The 23,700-nt window shown below is 44.6% G+C and overlaps 1 protein-coding gene across 2 annotated transcripts in view; it reads left to right on the top strand.

Annotated features, from left to right (window-relative positions):
• The window catches only part of cacna1fb (calcium channel, voltage-dependent, L type, alpha 1F subunit), a 79,727-nt gene that overhangs the window by 34,615 nt on the left and 21,412 nt on the right, over positions 1-23,700 (top strand). For both annotated transcript variants that reach the window (XM_061788675.1, XM_061788668.1), the window contains exons 9-30: positions 401-504; positions 1,260-1,411; positions 1,489-1,563; positions 1,685-1,766; positions 1,895-1,921; positions 2,030-2,190; positions 3,221-3,446; positions 4,229-4,436; positions 7,858-7,978; positions 8,444-8,519; positions 8,602-8,656; positions 8,728-8,788; positions 12,083-12,185; positions 12,254-12,383; positions 13,767-13,826; positions 13,895-14,001; positions 17,864-17,951; positions 18,060-18,167; positions 19,086-19,138; positions 19,211-19,357; positions 19,438-19,639; positions 19,742-19,900. In XM_061788675.1, the coding sequence (XP_061644659.1) occupies positions 401-504; positions 1,260-1,411; positions 1,489-1,563; positions 1,685-1,766; positions 1,895-1,921; positions 2,030-2,190; positions 3,221-3,446; positions 4,229-4,436; positions 7,858-7,978; positions 8,444-8,519; positions 8,602-8,656; positions 8,728-8,788; positions 12,083-12,185; positions 12,254-12,383; positions 13,767-13,826; positions 13,895-14,001; positions 17,864-17,951; positions 18,060-18,167; positions 19,086-19,138; positions 19,211-19,357; positions 19,438-19,639; positions 19,742-19,900 (2,505 nt within the window). The remainder of the gene's footprint in view (positions 1-400; positions 505-1,259; positions 1,412-1,488; positions 1,564-1,684; positions 1,767-1,894; positions 1,922-2,029; positions 2,191-3,220; positions 3,447-4,228; positions 4,437-7,857; positions 7,979-8,443; positions 8,520-8,601; positions 8,657-8,727; positions 8,789-12,082; positions 12,186-12,253; positions 12,384-13,766; positions 13,827-13,894; positions 14,002-17,863; positions 17,952-18,059; positions 18,168-19,085; positions 19,139-19,210; positions 19,358-19,437; positions 19,640-19,741; positions 19,901-23,700) is intronic.

Raw genomic sequence — 23,700 nt, 5'->3', positions numbered from 1 at the left:
TCACACATAGATTTTTTTTTTTTGCTTATGCAGTCCTAAAATGATAGCAAATTCGCTACTGAAATGCTCTCACACACACAACGGAAACACTCTCACACAAACTACTGAAACAAAACACTATTTCCCTTTTACACCCACGATATAATCACTCTTATTACTGCTGAAGCGTTTTCCCACACTACAGAATTTTATTTGCTCACATACACTTCTGAAACTCTCTCATGGTCAATACTGAAACACGTATTTCAGTATTATTATGTGTGTAAGAGAGTGATTCTGTCGTGAGGGTTTTAGTAGTGTATAAGAGAATTTCAGTAGTGAGTGAGAGGGGTAATCCTAAATTATGTCTCTTATGGCTCTCGTGGCATTCTCCCTCTTAATTAACCGCTTATGCGCGCAGATGAACGACGCCATCGGCTTCGAGTTGCCATGGGTCTACTTTGTCAGTCTGGTCATCTTTGGCTCCTTCTTCGTTCTCAACCTGGTTCTTGGCGTCCTCAGCGGGTCAGTAAGGTCACACTTCTCGAAAAGATCCCTGGTGCTCAAACCTGAACGTCACTGTTGCGTTTTTGTTGACTCAGTGTTATGTTTTTGTTGTGTAATTCTTATGTTACTGATACATTATTGTTACTGTACTATATTGTTATGTCATTGATGTTGTATTGTTAGAATACTATTTGATATTGTGGTGTTATAGTGCTATATTTAAATTCTTGTTAAGCTTTTGCTGTTATTGTTGTGTTACTGTTAAGGTGTTTTTGTGTTATTATTGTTATTGTTATGTCATTGATATGTTATTTCTACCTTTCAGCTACATTATTGTTGTGTTATTGTTATGTTACTGTGATATGATTGTTGTGTTAATGTTATGTCTCAGAGTTCAGCAAGGAGAGGGGGAATTACTGTTATATAATTGTGTTAATGTTACAGTGCTGTTGCATTACTGCTGTGTTATTATTATTGTTACATTGTTTTATTACTGTTTAAGTCAAATACAATTTAAGTTTAAGTCAAATAAAATTTTATTTATATCGCACTTTTCATACATAAGGAATGCAACACAAAGTGTTTCACAGAGATAAAAAACTTATTAAACTTATTATTGCATTGTTGATGTTGCATTATTGTTATGTTAGTTGTATTATGCTGTGTTTTTGTTATTTACTGTTGCGTGATTGGTGTGTTATTGCTATGTTATTGTTACATTATCATGCCTTTATTATTGTCAAGCATTGAGCGATTTTGTGTTCACGTCCCAGAGAGTTCAGCAAGGAAAGGGAGAAGGCGAAAGCTCGTGGAGACTTCCAGAAGCTCCGCGAGAAGCAGCAAATGGAGGAGGACCTGTGTGGATACATGGACTGGATCACACAGGCTGAGGACATGGACGAGCTGGACGAGGATAGAAACTCGCGTGAGTGTGTGTTTGTGTGTGTGTGTTTTTGCAAGTGTGCGTGAAGATACATGAGATGGTTATGTGTTTGTGTGTAGGTCCATCTCTGGGTGATCTGTCAGATAAGAAGAAAGGGAAGTTTGGATGGTTCAGTCACTCCAATGAAACACACGGTGAGACACACACACACACCTGGGGACCTCAGTAGACAGGCGATCAAACATTCGAAACAGAAACTTCTCTAAACTTCATAACCGGTGTCAACGGGTTACACAAGTTGTGTCTCTCACTCAGCAAGTCTTCCCGCCAGCGAAACGGCGTCTGAGAACACGGAGAACATCGATGAAGAACACACCAACTGCTGCCAGGCCTGCTGGTAACACATGCACGCACGCATACACACATACACACACAGACACGCACACCCACACACACCTTGATCAAACCACACAGGATCTGGTTGGCCGGTTAGCCTTGCAGTTAACCTCCCTTTTTTTGTTTTAGTGCTCGAATGATGAAGATCAGCTGCTGGTGAGTTCAGATTAAAATAAATAAATAAATAAAAAACTTTATTGGTGGAGTAAGCAGGCTGACAGGAAGTGACCTCACGGTGAAATTTTGCCGCCTCTGTGGATCCAGTCGTACTCTGCGACGCTGGAACCGAGTGTGTCGCAGGAACTGTCGCACTGCGGTCAAATCTGTGACATTCTATTGGCTGGTGCTGCTGCTCGTCTTCCTCAACACGTCCCTCAGCGCCTCCGAGCACTACAACCAACCTGATTGGCTGACGCAGGTGCAGGGTACGGCCACCGCTCTCACTCTTTAAATGTTGTGTGTGCCGCCGTGTGTGCGTGATGAAGTTCATGATGATGAGCATGCGCATGGTCAGCATGTGACCATGTATGAGACCATGTGTATGTTGCTATATGTTGTGTGTTACCATGTACATGTTACGTGTGTGTTACTAAAAGTAACCTTGTGCATGTTACAATGTGTGTGCTATGTGTGTAATGTGTGTTACTGTGTGTAAGTAAATGTGTTACCATGTACATGTTACTATGTGCATTTTTACATGTGTGTGTCCCCAAGTCCCCAAGAGTGTTTAACTCTGTACATGTCAAGTCTGTGTGACCAGGTCTGTGTTACCAAGTGTATGTGACAGTGTGTGTTTCCATGTGTGTGTGTGTGTGTGTGTTACTTAATGTGTATTGCCATATACATGTTACTGTGTGTGTTATCAATTGTGTGTGACCATGTATGTGTCACGTGTTTGTGACCTGGGGCCTCACTTATAAACACTGCGTATGCACAAAACGGGGCCTGAAAGATGCGTACCCAATTTCCTGCACAAAGTATGTGACCTATCCAAAAAAAACAAACTTGATGGGGAAAAGGTATGCACATTAACGGAAATGTTAACCCATGGTTATGCACATTTTGGAGACATGGAAATTTAGCGGCGCAGTTGGTGAGGTGGTAAATTGAAGCGAGATTGTAAAATCAAGCCTCTCACACGTCCACTTTCACATAATTTCAAACATTATGTTAATAATAGATTATATATACACTATACAGATTTTGTTTTACCATGTGTGTGACCAGGTCTCTGATACATAGTGTGTGTGACCAAATGTGTTACCGTGTATGTGACCAAGTGTATATTACAAAATGTGCATTACTATGTGCATGTTACTGTGTGTGTGTGTGTGTGTGTGTGTGTGTGTGAAACCATGTGTGTGACCAAGTGTGCATTACAATATGCGTGTTACATGCATGTTACCGTGTGTGTGTGAAACCGTGTGCGTGTGACCATGTGCGTGCGGCATGCAGATATCGCCAACAAGGTGCTGCTGTCACTGTTCACGGTGGAGATGCTTCTGAAGATGTACAGCCTGGGCCTGGCTCATTACTTTGTGGCGTTCTTCAACCGCTTTGACTGCTTCGTGGTGTGCGGCGGTATCATGGAGACCATCCTGGTGGAACTGGGCATCATGCCACCGCTGGGAATCTCCGTGCTACGTTGCGTCCGGCTGCTGCGAATCTTCAAGGTCACGCGGTGAGAAGACGCCGCGCGATGAAACTTGTCTGCACACAAAATAGTTTTCCACTTTTATTAGCTTCCATATTTACGATGACATTTTAGAGAAAAAAAAAAGCCAGAGACATGATGTAAAGTCCTCTTGAAAAGTTGACAGGACACAATATAAAGTATCGTGATGAGATAAAAGTTGTCATGATGAGATTTAAAGTGAACAATTGATGTGAGGATCCCGGTAAACAGTCTTGCGTAGCAACCAAATCTCACATGATCGCCAGTCGTCAATTGTTGACGTTATATGTTAATTTTATGTTGACCGGAATCATGTCGTCAATTGTTGACATTAAATCTCATTTCAAACATCAATTGTTGACATTAAATCTCATCATGATGACTTTCTCTCATCATGATGACTATAATCACCTCACGATGACTTTAAATAGCATCCTGTCAATTTTAAATTTCGTTATGATGACTTTAAATCACGACTCTGCTCTTTTTCCCCTCTCACTGGGTGACACCTGATACTCATTCATACATATTACTCATACTGAGAGGGAAAAAAAAATCATTGGACTTGCTATCAAAACAACATGCTCCCATAGCTTTTGTTAAATTAGACAGACAATTTTTTAACTGCATCATTTGCACATTGGGTGTTGATCAGCATTACCATAATCCTGGACACCTAATCAAACAGTTTTAACATACTTGGTCAATAAAGATGATTCTAAAAAGTCTACTTAAGTACAGTACTTTGTTCCATCCCACCACTGCTGATCACTATCTCATCCACGTAGCCATTGGACGGCACTGTCCAACCTGGTGGCGTCTCTGCTCAACTCCATGAAGTCCATCGCCTCGCTACTGTTGCTCCTCTTCCTCTTCCTCATCATTTTCGCCCTGTTGGGAATGCAACTCTTTGGTGGCAAGTTCAACTTCGACGAGACACAGACCAAGCGCAGCACCTTCGACGCTTTCCCACAGGCGCTGCTCACCTGCTTCCAGGTAAGCTCGCTGATGTCAGTTAGCTGTCCTGTTTTTCATGTTCCTGATCCGTATTGTCTATTACTTAATGTTTTTTTTTTTATTTGACCGTATGACCTACATGAAGCTTAGTGCATGTTTTCCCAGCTACACTGTAAAAAAGAAATTATAGAATTTACCTCATAAATTTAGGGTAACAATTTGCAGCCACTTTAGGAGAATAGAATACCTTAATTCAATAGCTATAAAATTCTTAAAAACACAAAGTTTACCACACATTTGTGATTACATTCCAACCATAGCGGCCGAGTTGTGGTAGAGGGGTCACGTGGTAGAGTACGTGACCCCCACATTATTGCTTGTATACCTTATGCTCATCAACGTCCATGTTCTCTCATACTATATTTATTTTACTGCCTATTTTAGCAGTGTCAAGTTTTTCATAGCAAGTGCAGTGTCAAAAGACTTACAGAATGACTCACATGGCCAACGAGTGGGATGCCTACACAGACAACTTTGACATTTTCCCTTTACATTTTAATTACTGTTGAGGGCATGGCCGAGAAATCATAATTTTCCATACAATCCACAGACACGGTTTTATGAAATGAAATGCAGACATAGCCTGCTAACCTTACCCGACATATTCATAATACAAGCAGAAACAAATGTAAGTAATGATCAACGGTTTAGCTAAGCTTGTTTTACCAAATAGTGGCTTTTTCTTTGTCGTTTGTTTTCTTTTGTGCTGGTTCACTACCCTATATTTTAGGGTACCTTTCTCACGTGTGGGGAGCAGCTGGACCCAAGAGCAGGCGGAGGCAGATGTAAAATGATGAACAGTTTATGGAGGAAAGGTTATGGAGGTGGTCCTGGATGTGTTGGCAGGTGGCGGCGTGGACAGGTGGGAGGCAGTGGACAGAAAAGGCGGCTGGCTTGGTGGCAGGAATGATGTGGGTCAGGAACACAGGGGTTCACTGGGAACGAGGAGACACAGTTAACAAGGGAAGCAAGGAACGTATAGCTTACTTGGCATAAGGTGGGCCGTGGTACCGCTAGGAGAGGCTGCAATATTTAGGCGAGGATTTCTGGGAACAGGCAGGGTTATATACACCAGTGGTGATGAGGCTGATTGAAGACAGGTGCTGAAAACAGAGAGGCAGACTGGGGTGGTGGTTCCATTTTTTTAGATGGGGGACCGGAGGGTGTGTTCCAACTACAGGGGCATCACACTCCTCAACCTCCCTGGTAAGCTCTATTCAAGGGTGCTGGAGAGGAGGGTCCATCAGGAAGTCGAATAGAATATCTGATTCAGGAGGAGCAGTGTGGTTTTCGTCCTGGACGTAGAAAAGTGGACCATCTCTACACCCTCGGCAGAGTACTCGAGGGGGCATGAGAGTTCACCCAAACAGTCTACATGTGTTTTGTGGACTTGGAGAAGGCGTTTGACTGTATCCCTCAGGGAGTACCGAACCCACTGATACGGGCTGTTCGATCCCTGTACGACTAGTGTCAGAGATTGGTCCGCATTGCCGGCAGTAAGTCAGATTTGTTTTCGGTTAGGGTTGGACTCCGCCAAGGCTGCCCTTGATCACCGATTCTGTTTATAACTTTTATGGACAGAATTTCTAGGCGCAGCCAAGGCGTAGTGGGGGTGCAGTTTGCTGGCCTCAGCATTGCATCTCTGCTTTTTTGCAGATAATGTGTTTCTGTTGGCTTCATCAAGCCGTGATCTCCAACTCTTACTGGAGCGGTTCGCAGCTGAGTGTGTTGGGGTGAAAATCAGCACCTGCAAATCTGAGACCATGGTCCTTAGTCGGAAAAGGGTGGAGTTCCCTCTCCGGAGATGAGATCCTGCCCCAAGTGGACAAGTTAAAATATTTCGGGGTTTTGTTCACAAGTGAGGGAAGAATGGAACGTGAGATCGACAAGTGGATCCGTGCAGCATCTGGAGTGACGCGGAATTTGTATTGGTCCATTGTGGTGAAGAAGGAGCTAAGCTCTCAATTTACTGGTCGATCTACGTTCATACTCTCGCCTCTGGTCACGATCTGTGGGTCGTGACCGAAACAACAAGATCCCGGATACAAGCAGCCGAAATGAGTTTCCTCTGCAGGGTGTCCGGGCTCCCCCGTAGAGATGGGTTGAGAAGTTCCGTCATCCGGTGGAGGCTCAGAATACAGCTGCTGCTCCTCTGTATTGAGAGGAGCCAGATGAGGTGGCTCGGGTATCTGATTAACATGCCTCCTGGACGCCTCCCTGTTGAGGTGTTCCGGGCATGTACCACCGGGAGGAGACCCAGGTCACGCTAGAGAAACTATGTCTCCCGGCTGGCCTGGGAACACCTCGGGATCCCTCCAGAAAAACTGGATGAAGTGCCTAGGCAGAGGGAAGTCTGGGCTTCCCTGCTAAAACTACTGCCCCCGCGACACAACCTTGGATAAGCAGAAGAAAATGGATGGATGAACACACAAATTAACTATTTCTCAAGTCACAGACACTGATATTTCAGGATATTGTGGATTTTAAAACTGTATAATATACTGCATAAATCAAGACATAACTTCCTACCATTTAACATCCCAAATAGGTTCAACGACAGAGATGGGAGATATGATTTAAGAGGGAGATTGTATTTCAAACAGTCAACAATACACACCATTCTTAAAAGCATGTGCATACAGTATCTATCCGTGAAGTGAAGTTGTGGAATGGTATACCTGAAGAATTCAAAGAAAGTAAAAAACTGCACTGTTAAAAGAAATTTTAAACATCTGATACTAGAGAAATACAGAATTGATGGTTAATCTAAATATATTGAGGTTGATGGATAACTTGATGGATGCGTGTTGCTTGAGGTTATTGTATTTTTGTCATCTATTAATGCATGTTTTTTCCCCCACTTTTGGTAGGATTGGTCATTGTTTACTTTGTGGTTCTGTGTCCACTCACTTATTTGTTAAAAAGGCTCAACGGAAACCATTTCTTTTTCACATTTAAATTAAGATGACGACATTGGTTAGGGCATTTATGAACTTTTAGCTTCAGTCCGAAGACTTTTGGCCAGCTACTGTATATGGAAACTTTTTTTTGTATCTTTTAAATTTTATATGATGTATATGATCATAATGTTGCCTGAAAAATCCAATCTATTAATTCGTTCATTCATGAACCTCAAGTCAAAGTCAAGTCAAGGTTTTCCAAAGTCTGAGCCGAGTGAGTCCCAAGTCCTAAAATGGCCAACTCAAGTCTACTCAAGTCCAGTCATGTGACTCGCGTCGCCCACCTTTGGGAATCACAGCCGAACTTTGGCTGACAGTTGGCTATTCATGAAAAGTAGTTGCAGAACCACACACTCTGCGCATGCCACTGAATAGGTCACTTGTGTTTGGTCTTGTCACTCTGTGCAGCTGGCTTAATATGATCTGACCATATGTTGCAGATCCTGACAGGCGAGGACTGGAACGTGGTAATGTACGATGGTATCATGGCATACGGTGGCCCCGTCTTTCCGGGGATGATCGTCTGCATCTACTTTGTCATCCTGTTTATTTGCGGAAACTGTATCCTTTGCCATGTCCTCTTCCTATCTGTGACTAACCAAAATGGGCCAAGCGAAGAACCCTGAGAAACGTATTGAATTTTGACATGTTCAAGATTTTCCTAGGATTTGGAGGTGGCCACCTTCGGCTGTAAAAGCTCTGACATAATTAAAACTGTTGTTTGACTTACTTCTTCTTGTGAGATAGCCATCCACAGACTACAGGCTCGAATCCTTGATGTGTCATGAGATGACGGCTATCCATAAGTCAACAATAGAAGAAGAAAAATATTTTTATTTTGTATTTTACAGTAATATTGTATATGATTGACGAAAAAGAAAACCGTAAAGAACAAGAAAATGCATCTAAACACTTAACAAAAAGAGTATTTGTTTGAGCCAGTAAGCCGGGGGATGACCAGAACGCTGCCACCTCTGCCTGAATTTGCGCCAGGAATTTTTATTTTATTTTCTTAAAGCACCCCAGACATCCTGCTCAACGTCTTCTTGGCCATTGCTGTGGACAATTTGGCCGGAGGCGACGGAGACGACAAAGCGAAAGAGTAAGTGTCGGCAAGAAGGGGACAGCCGTGACCAGCTGTAAGTGAGGCTGAGAGTCTGCTCCTTGTCTTGTTCTCCATTCAGGAAGAAGACGGAGGGAGCGGAGGAGGAAGAGGCAGAGGAGGAGAAGCAAGTGAAGGTAATGATGAAGAAGGCGACTATGATGTCACGTGGCTCCTTTATTTACTTTTTTTAATGTGGTGTCCGCAGGTGGACATTGACGAGGACACAGAGTACGAGGAAGAGGAGGAGCTTCCGGAAGGCGAAGATGGTGAGATGATGTCATACAATGTAACCATGTGTGTGTTACAACCTGCGTGTTACCGCGTGTGCGTGACCATGTGCATTAGAGGTGCAACTTTTAATCGATTAATCGACAACTCATCGACGATCAAATTAATGAACAACTATTTTGATGATCAATTAATCATTTAGAGCCATTGTTTAACTGTAAATGAAAGCAGACTAATTATCTTTGTATGTAATAAAAATAACACATTTGCAAACATCTGGTTTTACTTTGAAAAACATTCATCAACTAATTTGCCAATTTGAGCGCATGTGACCATGTGTGTGAGAACGTGTGTGTGACCATGTGTGTGTTACTTTGTGTATTACCATGTGTGCGTCGCCATGTATGTCAACATTTGCGTTTTATCACCTGTGTGTTACAAAGCGTCTGTCACCGTCTGAGTTACAGCGTATCAAGGGAGAACGTGTAAATGGAAAAGGATCCCAAGACAGACAACAAGCCTAGAACGAATGAGTATTTTAATGAACTAAAGACGCATGATAAACGTGGCTACAAACAATACAAAAGTACAACCAAAAGTGACGATGAAAAAGGGCTTCGTGGGGCAAGTTACTCCAAACAATAATAAGTAAGGGTGCGCTGGTGGACGGAGCCGCAGCAAAAAGGCTTGTCTAACAAACAATAAATCCTAAACAAGGATATAATCAAACTACTCGGAAAACAATAGAAAATATAACAGAAGTAGGACGTACCACTGAACAGTGGACAGGGAACTCGAGACTCGGAATACTAGGAATACAAACGGGGCCATGGTAGTAGGCAGCAGCGAATAATCTGACAGTTTTAAACCCTACAGATTGCAATAGTTTGCTGGCGCGTCTCACCGCGACCACCAAGGTAACTGAAAGACAATGAAACCAAATGAACAGCAACATCAACATAAGAACATAACACGGCGTGTGTTACCGTGTGTTTTACCATGTGCAATTGAGTACAAGACATAAAGCATGCTTTTGAGTCTCTGCTAGGATGAAGGTCAAAGTTTATAAAACAGTGGTGAGGCCAGCCATGATGTACGGATTAGAGACAGAGGCACTGAAGAGACAACAGGAAGCAGAGCTGGAGGTGGCAGAAAGGAAGATGTTGAGGTTTGCTCTTGGAGTGACCAGGTTGGATAAAATCTCCTAAGCCATTTATAGTTATTGTTTACCAAGCAAGTTCCTTCAAAGATAATTTATAATAATAAAGGTACACATGAATAACCAGGCGGCACGGTGGCCGACTGGTTAGAGCGTCAGCCTCACAGTTCTGAGGTGCGGGGTTCAATCCCCGTCCCCGCCTGTGTGGAGTTTGCATGTTCTCCCCGTGCCTGCGTGGGTTTTCTCCGGGCACTCCGGTTTCCTCCCACATCCCAAAAACATGCATGAATTGGAGACTCTAAATTGCCCGTAGGCATGACTGTGAGTGCGAATGGTTGTTTGTTCCTATGTGCCCTGCGATTGGCTGGCAACCAGTTCAGGGTGTACCCCGCCTCCTGCCCGATGACAGCTGGGATAGGCTCCAGCACCCCCGCGACCCTAGTGAGGAGAAGCGGCTCAGAAAATGGATGGATGGATGAATAACCACATCAAATAATATTGGAGACATGATATACAACCCCAATTCCAATGAAGTTGGGACGTTGTGTTAAGCATAAATAAAAACAGAATACATCCATCCATCCATTTCAACACCGCTTATCCTGGTTAGGGTCGCGGGACGCTGGAGCCTATCCCAGCTCACTTCGGGCGAAAGGCGGACTACACCCTGAACTGGTCGCCAGTCAGTCGCAGGGCACATATAGACACGGACAACCATTCGCACTCACATTCACACCGTCACTGAGTGGGAACTGAACCCACGCTGCCCGCACCAAAGTCAGGCGAGTGTACCACTACACCATCAGTGACTAAAACAATGATTTGAAAATCATGTTCAACCTATATTTAATTGAATACACTACAAAGACAAGATATTTAATGTTCAAACTGATCAACTTTATTGTTTTTAGCAAATAATCATTAATTTAGAATTTCATGGCTGCAATACGTTCCAAAAAAGCTGGGATAGGGTCATGTTTACCACTGTGTTACATCACCTTTTCTTTTAACAACATTCAATAAACGTTTGGGAACGGAGGACACTAATTGTTGAAGCTTTGTAGGTGGAATTCTTTCCCATTTTTGCTTGATGTACAGCTTCAGCTGTTCAACAGTCCGGGGTCTCCGTTGTCGTATTTTAAACTTCATAATGCGCCACACGTTTTCAATGGGAGACAGGTCTGGACTGCAGGCAGGCCAGTCTAGTATCCGCACTCTTTTACTACGAAGCCACGCTGTTGTAACACGTGCAGAATGTGGTTTGGCATTGTCTTGCTGAAATAAGCAGGGGCGTCCATGAAAAAGACGTTGCTTGGATGGCAGCATATGTTTCTCCAAAACCTGTATGTACCTTTCCGCATTAATGGTGCCTTCACAGATGTGTAAGTTACCCATGCCATTGGCACTAACACAGCCCATACCATCACAGATGCTGGGTTTCGAACTTTTCTGTCCATAACAGTCTGGATGGTTCTTTTCCTCTTTGGCCCGGAAGACACGACATCCACAATTTCCCAAAACAATTTGAAATGTGGACTCGTCGGACCACAGAACACTTTTCCACTTTGGATCAGTCCATCTTAGATGAGCGTGGGCCCAGAGAAGCCGGTGGTGTTTCTGGGTGTTGTTGATAAATGGCTTTTGCTTTGCATAGTAGAGTTTCAAGTTGCACTTACGGATGTAGCGCCAAACTGTATTTACTGACATTGGTTTTCTGAAGTGTTCCTGAGCCCAAGTGGTGATATCCTTTCCACATTGATGTCGGTTTTTGATGCAGTGCCGCCTGAGGGATCGAAGGTCACGGACATTCAATGTTGGTTTTCGGCCTTGCCGGTTACATGCAGTGATTTCTCTAGATTCTCTGAACCTTTTGATGATATTATGGACTGCAGATGATGAAATCCCTAAATTCCTTGCAATTGTACATTGAGGAACATAGTCCTTAAACTGTTCGACTCGTTCAGTTTGAACATTAAATATCTTGTTTTTATAGTTTTATTCAATTAAATATAGGTTGAACATGATTTGCAAATCATTGTATTCTGTTTGTATTTATGTTTAACACAACGTCCCAACTTCATTGGAATTGGGGTTGTACAGTAGTGATGACATAATGAGGTTGTCTTGATGTCCCGATGACATCACCCATGTGTCATTTGTGGTCTCCCATCAGACGGCGGCGCACAGCTGAAGATGGCTGACTTGGCCCCGCCCAAAGAAAAGATTCTTCCCATCCCAGACGGGAGTGCGTTCTTCTGCCTCAGCAAGACAAACCCGTAAGTTCCTGCTCGCCATACACTGACTTTAAAGATGTCCCATGACATGTCCGTGCGTGTGTCTCCAGCATCCGAGTGGCGTGCCACACTCTGATCCACCACCACATCTTCACCAACCTCATCCTGGTCTTCATCATCCTCAGCTCGTGCTCATTGGCTGCTGAAGATCCCATCAGAGCGCACTCCTTTCGGAACAACGTGAGTACCCCCCAATACCTCTCCCAAACACACACAGGTGCATTGTGGCACCCAAGAAAAGTCAACAGATATAGCGAACGAAGATGGGAGTCATGGAGGCCTCCACGGCAGCGGATTGAGCGGATTATTCCAGAAGTGGGTCAGCGGCTGACAGAAAAATCACCTAAAATAGGCACACACACGGCGAGCAGCAGCAGCTGTGCTCACGCAACAAGCCCGGCAATTGTACAGATGTTAGCTTTGGGTGTGTATGTGTGTGCGTGTGTGCGTGTGTGTGTGTGTGTGTGTGTGTGTGTGTGAGTGCGTGCGCGTGCGCGTGTGCCTGCGTGTGTTTGTGTGTGTGAATGCCTCCCCTTTGGTTCGGAGTTTGGAGTTTGCTTCACAAACTGCATGCTTCACACAGGCCAAACACACTATTTTCCCCCAGAGGTTTACTTTGGATAGTTACATAGCTCCAAGTGCAAACGCTATTTGCTACTGGACCACATCTGTTCACTCCATAATAACACCACCATCTCTACCACCCTACTATCCAACAACATATATCCTCAGCTACGGACTATCGCCCACTGTTTTCCGCAACCCAGCTTCTCTACTCTCCCATCTCCGACAACATACATACATCGTCAGTTCTGGACTGCTGTCCTCTCTTTTCCACAACCCCCTGTTCTACGCTCCCTACAACCCCGAGCAACACACTGTACCACATAAGATACAGACTGTTGCCCACTCTTTTCCACAACCCACCTTCTCTACTCTCCCAACAATCCCCAGTAACAAACTATACATCGACACATACAGACTGTCACCCACTCTTTTCCACAACCCTTCTCTGCTTTAGTACTATCTTCAGCAACACACCTGTATCTACATCGTCACACTATTGCCCACTCTTTTCGACAATACACGTCCTCTCCTCTCCCTACGACCCCTGGCAACAGTGTACAACGAAAGATCCTGACTGTTGTGCACACTTTTCCTCAACCTACCTTCCCTACTCTCCAAATATCACCAGGAACATACAGTACATCGTCACTTCCAGACACTCACCCACTCTTTTTCACAACCCACCTACCCCACCATCCAAATGCAGAGCACACATCATTGACACTCATATTCAAACCTTTGGGCAATTCAGAGTCTTCAATGAACTGAACATGCATATTTTTGGAATGCGGAGTGATGGAAGCCGGAGTGGACCTCCAAAGCTGGAGTACTCAGAGAAAACCAGGGCAAGCACAGGGAAAACAGTGAAACTACGCAGAAAGAGGAGTCTGAGGCGGGTCCACTCTGCTGTGTAGAAAAAATATAAATTTCATCTAATTTATGTTTTGAGCTGGCCCATCTGTTTGATGCTGATGATGTCATGGCATGTGTGTTCAGGTTCTGGGTTATGCCGACTATGCCTTCACCTCCATCTTCACCGTCGAAATCCTGTTCAAGGTAAAGAAAGAGTGATGCCGTGTGCAGGTTTGTTTGTCCTGCACGCTCACTGCCTGTCTTTCCGCCAGATGACGGTCCACGGAGCGTTCCTGCACCAGGGCTCTTTCTGCAGGAACTGGTTCAACTTGTTAGATCTCCTCGTAGTCAGCGTGTCACTCGTCTCCTTCTTCCTACAGTCAGTACCTACTCTTGTTTGTCGATGAGATGTACAGTGAACCCTCGGTGATTTGCAAATTTCCACTTGCAAACTCATCTTCTCATGAATTTGCATGTAGGAATAACAAAATATATTTGCTGAAAAATACACCAGTTGGCACCTATCTGTGTATTTCTATGCTCTTTTTGTTATGCCCTAAAATGGTACCCAAATGCCCTGCTGCTTCTAAGGCACCATGTTATTGGAGGAATATCTAGCATTGCCCACCAGCATATAGTTGGCCAATCACACAGCGAATAGCAGCGGGATGGAAGATTCTAGTAGAGGTCGGACAGGTGGGCGAGGCTGCACCGGAGAAAGCCAGGTGGTAAACTTCTCAAGATGATGCAAAGAAAGGTCCAGATGGCTATTGGCTGATGTGGATGTTAACAATTGATCAACTGCCAACGACCAGATGTTTAACATAAGGTACAGTAAGTGCCCAACTAAAGATAAAGAGTCCTTTGTGATACAGTGTTAAGGACCAAGTCCTGCTGTGAATAGCGAAAATTCACAAGCTTGACTAAATGAAGCTCCTCCCCACACTTCAACATAGTTCCTTGGCACCAAGATGCCACAAGATGGCACCAAATGCATATTTTTAAATGACACGGGGCTTTGGCCTGAACACTGGAACACTGAACGTGAGTTTTCAGCAAATAACGGAGGGTAGGTTCCCAAAACAATCAGTGAATAGGCGAATCTGTGAATGTTGAATATGCGGGGGAAACAATGTATATTACAAGGTACTTTTATTGTAAATTCTTCAATATGCGTAACACATACAGAGGATTGAAATTACGGTACTCAAGGGCCTGCCGTGCTACAAAAGACAGAACAAATAATATCAATATAAAAGCTAAATAAACTTTTGTATATACAGTATAAATAGTATTAATTGAATGTGCAAATATCAAAGGTCAGGTGACGTGTGCAACATAGACAAGGTCAGAGAACCAAGGCAAAAAAGACATTTATAAATTAGATGACAAAACCTCAATGCTGCTAAAGTGACTGGTGCGACCCTGAGTCTGGTGTGAGAGTGTGTGTGTGCGTGTGTGCGTGTGTGTGTGTGTGTGCATCTACATGTTTGCGGGGCATCAGAGCTCAGGTAGGCAGAGGACAGAAGAGGTAGAGGTCGCAGAGCGGCCAGAGAGTTCAGATTCCTGACAGCATGATGAACAAAACTGTCTTTGAGTCGGCTAGTCCTGGACCGCAGACTCCGCAGTCTCCTGCCTGATGGCAGCAGACTGAAGAGGCTGTATGACGGATGGGTGGCGTCCCCCGCGATGCGGAGGGCTTTGCGGGTGAGGCAGGTGCTGTAAATGTCCTGCAGGGAGGGAAGAGAGGTTGCGATGATCTTCTCAGCTGCCCTCACTATGTGATGGAGAGTCTTGCGGCAGGATGCGTTGCAGGGTCCGCACCACACAGTGATGCCATTGGTCAAGATGCTCTCTATGGTCCCTCTGATGGGGGTCGGGGATCTGGCTCTTCACAGCTTGCATAGGAAGCTTGTTTGCAACAAACAGCAGTTCAGATTAACCACGCTTTTTGGAGTCCTTGGAAGGGGTGCTGGAGAGTGCTCCCGCTGGGGACTCCATCGTTCTGCTCGGGGACCTGGAAGGGCGCGATTGGGAGGAACGGCCCCCCCCTGATCAGAACCCGAGTGGTGTTTTGTTATTGGACTTCTGTGCTCACTATTGATTGTCCATAACGAACACCATGTTCAAGCATAAAGGTGTCCACACGTGCACTTGGCACCAGGACACCTGAGGTTGCCGTTCGATAATCGACCCAAACGTATTGTGAGGGTCCGCCGGGAATGTCTGGCAGAATCCCCTGTCAGAAGGAGTTTCAACTCCCATCTCCGGCAGGGGACATTGAGTCCGAGTGGACCATGCTCCGCGCCTCTATTGCCGAGGCGGCCGACAGGAGCTGTGGCCGTAAGGTCGTCGGTGCCTGTCGTGGCGGCAATCCCCGAACCCGTTGGTGGACACCAGCGGTGAGGCATGCCGTCAAGCTGAAGAAGGAGTTCAATCGAGCCTTTTTGGCCTGTGGAACTCCTGAGGCAGCTGATGGGTACCGGATGGCCAAGCGGAATGCAGCTTTGGTGTTTGCTGAGGCAAAAACTCGGGCGTCTCCTATGTCTCTCAGCTTGCCTGGGAATGCCTCAGGATCCCCTCGGAAGAGCTGGAGGAAGTTGCTGTGGAGAGGGAAGTCCAGGCTTCCCTGCTAAAGCTACTGCCCCCACGACCCGACCACGGATAAGCGGAAGAAGATGGATGGATGGATGGATGGATGAAAAACAACATCAGAAGTAGCAGATATACCTATCTGAGGAGATGTTAGTTCCAACTACAGGGGGATCACACTCCTCAGCTTCCCTGGTAAGGTCTATTCAGGGGTGCTGGAGAGGAGGGTCCGTCGGGAAGTCAAATCTCAGATTCAGGAGGAGCAGTGTGGTTTTTGTCCTGGCCGTGGAATAGTGGACCAGCTGTACAAAGGTTCATAACCTTTATGGACAGAATTTCTAGGCACAGCCGAGGCGTAGAGGGGATCCGGTTTGGTGGCCTCAGTATTGCATTTCTGCTTTTTACAGATGATGAGGTTCTGTTGGCTTCATCAAGCCGTGATCTCCAACTCTCACTGGAGCAGTTCGCACCCGAGTGTGAATCGGCTGGGATGAGAATCAGCACCTTCAAATCTGAGACCATGGTCCTCATTCGGAAAAGGGGGGCGTGCCCTCTCCAGGTCGGGGATGAGATCCTGCCCCAAGTGGAGGCGTTCAAGTATCTTGGGGTCTTGTTCACGAGTGAGGGAAGAATGGAACGGGAGAACGACATGCGGATCGGTGCAGCGTCTGCAGTGATGCGTACTTTGTATCGGTCCGTTGTGGTAAAGAAGGGGCGAAGCCGAAAGGCGAAGCTCTCAATTTACCAGTCGATCTATGTCCCTACCCTCATCTATGGTCACGAACTGTGGGTCGTAACTGAAAGAACAAGATCCCGGATACAAGCGGCCGAAATGAGTTTCCTCCGCAGGGTGTCCGGGCTCTCCCTTAGAGATAGGGTGAGAAACTCGGTCAACCGGGATCTCAGAGTAGAGCCGCTGCTCCTCCACATTGAGAGGAGCCAGATGAGTTTGCTGGGGCATCTGATTCTGATGCCTCCCGGACACCTCCCTGGTGAGGTGTTCCGGGCACATCCAACTAGGACCCGTGGACGACCCAGGACACGCTGGAGAGACTACGTCTTTCGGCTGGCCTGGGAACGCCTCGGGATCCCCCCGGAAGAGCTGGATGAGGTACTGCCCCCGCGAGCCGACCTCGGATAAGCGGTAGAAAATGGATGGATGGATGGATGATTTCCTTACAAGAAACAACAGGAATCTAGGAAATTTCACCTCCACTGTCCAGTATACAGGTATTTATTTCACAGTCACTACTGAATACATTTCAAGCTACTAAATCATTTCAGATGGGGTCGTTCCAAATGAACAAATATCGCCCATAAATAGAATCGGTAACTACGGATCGTGATACCGTTCGAATCTTTGTTAAACCCCTACGATACGTGTATTAAACAAAGGATTGTATCGATGTATCACTGAGTAAAAAAAATAAAATAAATAGCAATGAAGAAATTGTACTTACACGCCGGTGTCCTCCATTTTTGCAAAATCAAATGATCACTAATTTAGCAACACAACCAAATATATGCCTACCTAGGCTAACATTAGAAGTCTATGTGGGTCAGCAAGATTTTTGTCAGTTGAGTCAGCAATTTGGCCAAATTGTTGTGTGTGTATGTCTGTTTGTGTTTGTGTGTGTGTGTGTTTACAGTTCCAGTGCCATCTCGGTGGTAAAGATCCTTAGGGTCCTCCGTGTGCTCAGACCTCTGAGGGCCATAAACAGAGCCAAAGGCCTCAAGGTAAGCAAATGGGTATGTGGGTCAAAATGGCTGCCAGGCACCACCAGATACACCGCGGGAGGTTTGATGATAAATCTTTGTGTGTATGAATTTGTGTGTGTCTCACAGCACGTGGTCCAATGTGTGTTTGTGGCCATCAGGACCATCGGCAACATTATGATCGTCACAACATTGCTCCAGTTCATGTTTGCGTGTATCGGGGTGCAACTCTTCAAGGTGAGGGAAATCTGAGCACATATAAATCTACTCTTAAATGTAATTTCTAATCCAACTCTAACTCCAAATGTGACCCTAACCCCCAACATTAGCGCTAATCCCTAACCAAACCCTAATTTTACTGCGAACCATAATCCCTAATCCAAAAAGAATCCCAAACTCTGGAACCTTCTCTACTACCTTAACCCCTGAACTCTAATCCATGACCCAAATAGTAACCCTAATCCCTAATCAAACCAAACCCCTAACTCTGCTCTAAGCATCAACAACCCTAATTGTAACGCCCAAACACAACCCAAAACCCCAACAGTTAATCTAATCTAAAACCAAAATCAAAAACCTAACTCTACTCCTAACCGTAACCCATGAAAATAACCCTAAACCCAATATTAACCCTAATCCTGATCAAACCCTTACCCCAACCACAACTCCTAACCGTAACACCTCATCTGAATTTAACCCCAAATATTCTGCTAACCACCTACATTTACCCTAGTCCCTGACCTGTCACACTACTCCTATCCGTAATCCCTATTCCAACCCTATTTTTTACCCATACCCTAACACTAAAACCAACCTTTAACCCATAATCCAAGATCCCCAACAATAATCCGAAAACCCAACCAAACCCTTGCCCCCTAAAGGTATCCCTGGCCCCTAAACCAATAATAGAACTCTCACCATAACCCCCAAACATAACTGTACTCCACAATAGTGCAGCTAATCCCTAATCAAATTCTAGACCCTAACCCTACTCCTAACTACAACCGCAAATCCAATTTTAACTGTCACCCCCAAGCATATGTCTGCATGCGTGCGTGCATATGTACTGTATTTATGCACGTTTGTGTTGGTGTTTGTGTATGTATATACAGAACATATATGTAAGTGATAAAAAATAATTTGTTGTGTCATCAGGGTAAATTCTATCGTTGTACCGATGAGGCCAAACACACACCTGAACAGTGCAAGTATGTCAAACATTCACATTTAAAAAAAAAAAATCAAGATGACATCATGTTTATGTATGTGTGTGTGTCCAGAGGGACATTTGTGGTGTACAAAGATGGAGACGTAAACCATCCGATGGTGCGAGAAAGAATTTGGCACAACAGTGACTTCAATTTTGACAATGTGCTCATGGGAATGATGGCACTCTTCACCGTGTCTACTTTTGAGGGCTGGCCCGCGTGAGTACTCTGTCCGTGTGTGTGTGTGTGTTGTAGTAGTGTTTTGATGGCACATTGAAGCTCTGCTGGCCACCCACCAGCCTGCTATACAAGGCCATCGACGCCAACGGGGAGAACTCGGGTCCCATCTACAACTACCGTGTGGAGATCTCCATCTTCTTCATCGTCTACATCATCATCATCGCCTTCTTCATGATGAACATCTTCGTGGGTTTCGTCATCATCACGTTCAGGGAGCAGGGAGAGCAGGAGTATAAGAATTGTGAACTGGACAAGAACCAGGTAAACCATCCCCCAGCCCGTCCCCTAACCGCAACAAAAAGATCACACACTTTTCTACATGTGAGCTTGAGTCCTCCGCTAATGTTGGATGTCGTTCCACAGCGTCAATGCGTCGAGTACGCTCTAAAGGCTCAGCCCCTAAAGCTCTACATCCCCAAGAACCCAGTTCAGTACAAATTCTGGTCCATCATCAACTCCACAGCCTTTGAGTACGTCATGTTTGTGCTCATCCTGCTCAACACCGTCACACTCGCCATCCAGGTAAACACCTGTGGGTGGGAGCTAAGGGAAGGTTGGGCAAAAGGGGGCGGTCGAGGTAAACACCCATGGTTGGAGCTGAGGGAAAGTGCTGCCGAAACGGGGCGGACTAGAGGCGGACTTTTTCTGGATTCCTGCCAGGTCCCGCAGGAGTCCCGCAGGATGGGAGTGAATTTCACCATCAATGATGGGATTGGGCAGGAGGGGTAGAGAACGTCATCGGTAGTGGGCGGGAGCGGGATCTATGACAACAAAGTCAACAGGAATAGACAGGAGTACAAAGCATGATGGCGGGAGTTGACGTGAGTGGAATCCATGATGGGAGTGAAACCATAATGCAGTTATATTTTATTTTATTTTAACTTTAATCAAATCAATATTTGAACATTTCCCTTCAGCATCAAGCTAAACATTACTAAACTAAGGGATGAATATGGCTTTTGTTATTAAACTCATGTTTTATTTCTTGATCATTCCGGTAATTCAATGTATTTATTACTTTGAGTAGGCAGACGTACAGGAAGTCCTCGAGTTACAACGTACTCGACCTACGACGTTTCGACTTTACGGCGCCCATGCCTTGTCCGCCATTTTGTCCCCAGCATCATAGTGTTTCTGCTTAGCTGGTGGATAGTGTTTGTCTGTGTTTGTGTGCCGGGAGTATCGTTGCCTTTTTTCACACTCTTAGCAATAATGGTAAGTACAGCATCTTATTTGTTTATTTTAATGTATTTTAGTTTGTTTATACGAAGTGTTAACCTTTTCTGCTATGGTCACCTGACCGTGGTCGGGAGACGCAGGGGTTAACTCCCTTCTCTCGTTGCACAGCTGAGCTGGGTGACAATAAAGGCACAAAGCACCGATTTGCTGCTTTAATGGCTTTATTAGCTCCTGCACATAGTCTGCACATTCAACGTCAACGGGTCCTCCGCTATTCGCTACTCTTCCCCGGTCGTCGTCACTACACTTGATACTGTACACACTCGCACCGGCGTGCACTCCTTCACAGTCCCGTCTCACTTACACATTGACGCACATGCTCACACACACTGAGCTTGCTGTCACAATCACGTGGGACAATACCCGTAACAGAAGTATTTCGACGTAAATCTCAACTTTAACAGTGAAATCCGACTTACGCGGAAATTCGGGTCACGTCGCCAGCGTAGGAACGGAACTCGTTCGTAAATCAAGGACCTCCTGTACTGCATATTTTATACAGAGGAAGAAAAACGAAGCAGGATTTACTGGGATTAAAGAAGGGGGGGAAAAGGGATGGGAGTAGGAGTCTGTCAAATTTTGGCTCAGGATTGGGATGAATCGCTATGGGAGTGGGATTTTTTTAAAACACTGGGCGGGATTTGGCAGGAATTTTATTTAAGCACTTGGCATTGAGAGGGAGTGGGCTCGATCTCTGTGGGAGTGGTAGGGAGCAGGATTATTATTTTTTTTTTAAACACTCACTCAGGATTGGGAGTCAACATCCACTCCCCATGTCAGCCTCTAGGGTGTACCAGGGAAAATGAGGAAAGGTGGAGCTGAAGTGGGGCAGTCCCGGTACAGTGGGAGGAAAAAGTATGAGAACCTGTATGAGAATTTCTTAAATTTCTGCATGAATTGGTCATTAAATGTCGTGTGATCTTCATCTGAATCACAAGAATAAAGAAACAGAGTCTGGTTAAACTATTGCCAGCCCAAAAAATATGTTTTCGTATTTTTATGAACAACAACGTAAGGATTCATAGGACATGGAGGAAAAAGTAAGCGAACCCTTGGATTTATTAAAGGTCAGATGACAAAGATGTTATGGGGTCAGTTAAAATTCATAGTTGCATTGTTTATATGTTATGTAATACATGTATGTAACTTTCAGCAAATTTTCAACGATAGTTTAGCTAAAAATAAAGTTTTGATGTTGCATATTGAGTCCTCCCCGAACATAACTGAAGCTCAAGACACCGGGGTGTGGTTACTCTATCCACCGCAAGGGCGACCAGAAGTGACGGTGCAATTGACAAACACAGCGCACTACACACTATACGCAATGGCGAGCAACGTGTTGGAATATGTGGAGGAGGGGGATTTCGACATTCAGGAGCACCCAACTGAACTTGGCGTTGTCAAAGCGTACGTTTGAGCCAATCAGACAGTGACGACGATGAGCAGCTAAGTAGCAGCTGTAAAACAGAAAAAGAGAGTGGCCACTGGCTCGATGTGACGGTATGTCAAAAGCATGTCTTCTTATAAACTCATGGCTTTGACAAATTTCAATCAGGGTTCCGAAGTCATCACAGTACAGAATCTGCTCTTATCAAAGAGCAAAATGATATAAGGTTGAATACTGACTCGGGAAAGGTGTCAATTCTGGTCTTGTTGGACCTCAGTGCGGCTTTTGATAAGGTAGATCATAATATACTGCGGAACAGGTTGGAAACGTGGGTCGGACTAAATGGAACAGCCCTTATATGGTTCAGGTCCTACCTGGAGGAAATTAGTTATTTTCTAACCATTGGAAGTGCTCAATCTCATCGAATGGCAATGACCTATGGGGTCCCTCAAGGGTCAGTTCAGCCTGTATATGCTACCCTTGGGTCAAATTCTTCAGAACTTGAATCTTGACTATCATAGCTATGCAAATGACACACACTTATATCTAGCAGTGTCTCCATATGACTACAGTTCAATTGAGGTGTTGTGTCACTGTCTAAAACAGATAAATATCTGGATGAGCCTAAATTGTCTTCAATTAAACCACAACAAAAATGAGATAATTGTTTTTGGCAATAAAGAAAAGAGAATTGCTGTTCGTAAATACCTGGAGTCACTCTCTTTAAAAACGAAAGCCCAAGTCTGAAACCTTGGTGTTCTGATAGATTCCGACCTGACTTTCAACAGTCATATCAAATCAATTACTAAAACTGCCTTCTATCATCTGAAGAACATATCCAGAGTGAAGGCTTGTATGTGTCAAGCATGGTAGGCTTGACATATGCAAGCCTTCACTCTGGAAGCTCATCCATGCTTTTATCTCAAGTAGACTTGACTATTGTAATGGTCTTCTGACTGGACTACATAAAAATGAATGCGAGTTCTGACCAGAACAAAGAGGTCAGAGCATATTACTCCAATTTAAAGTCTTTACACTGGCTTCCAGTCAGCTTTAGAATAGATTTTAAAGTTCTGCTACTGGTCTATAAATCATTAAACGGTTTAAGTCCTGAATACATGAATGAAATGCTCATGGAATATAAACCCAGTAGGGCTCTGAGATCGACACACGCAGGTCAAATAGTGGAGCAGAGAGTCCAAAGCAAACATGGTGACGCAGCATTTAGCTATTATGCTGCTGGAATAAGTTGCCAACAGAAGTGACGTCAGCCCCAAGTGTGCATGTTTTTAAGTCCAGGTTAAAAACTCTTCTTTTTTCCCATGCTTTTTAAAGCATTTCCACTTTTAAATTATATTTCTTGCACTGTTTGCTGTTTTAATTGTATTTTTATTTTATTTATTTATTTGTTTTCCTCTTTATTTTAAATGTTCATAAGCTGTTTTTTCCCCTCTGTTTTTAAATGCTTTTAATCATGTAAAGCACATTGAGTTACCTTGTGTATGAAGTGCGCTATATAAATAAATTTGCTTTGCTTTGAAATAATACCCCCCCAGGGGTGCCCTTATGCGTTATAACACGCCGCACACTAAGTCTTTGCCGTGTGTCTGTTGGCTTGTCATATCGGCAAAAGTACAGACGACGGTACTGAAAAGTACTGTGTGGGTCTTTTTTTCCTACTCCCCAGTGCATAGTA

Source organism: Phyllopteryx taeniolatus, chromosome 1 (genome assembly GCF_024500385.1).
Source record: "Phyllopteryx taeniolatus isolate TA_2022b chromosome 1, UOR_Ptae_1.2, whole genome shotgun sequence".
Taxonomy (NCBI): domain Eukaryota; kingdom Metazoa; phylum Chordata; class Actinopteri; order Syngnathiformes; family Syngnathidae; genus Phyllopteryx; species Phyllopteryx taeniolatus.
This window is presented reverse-complemented; position numbering and strand designations above follow the sequence as displayed.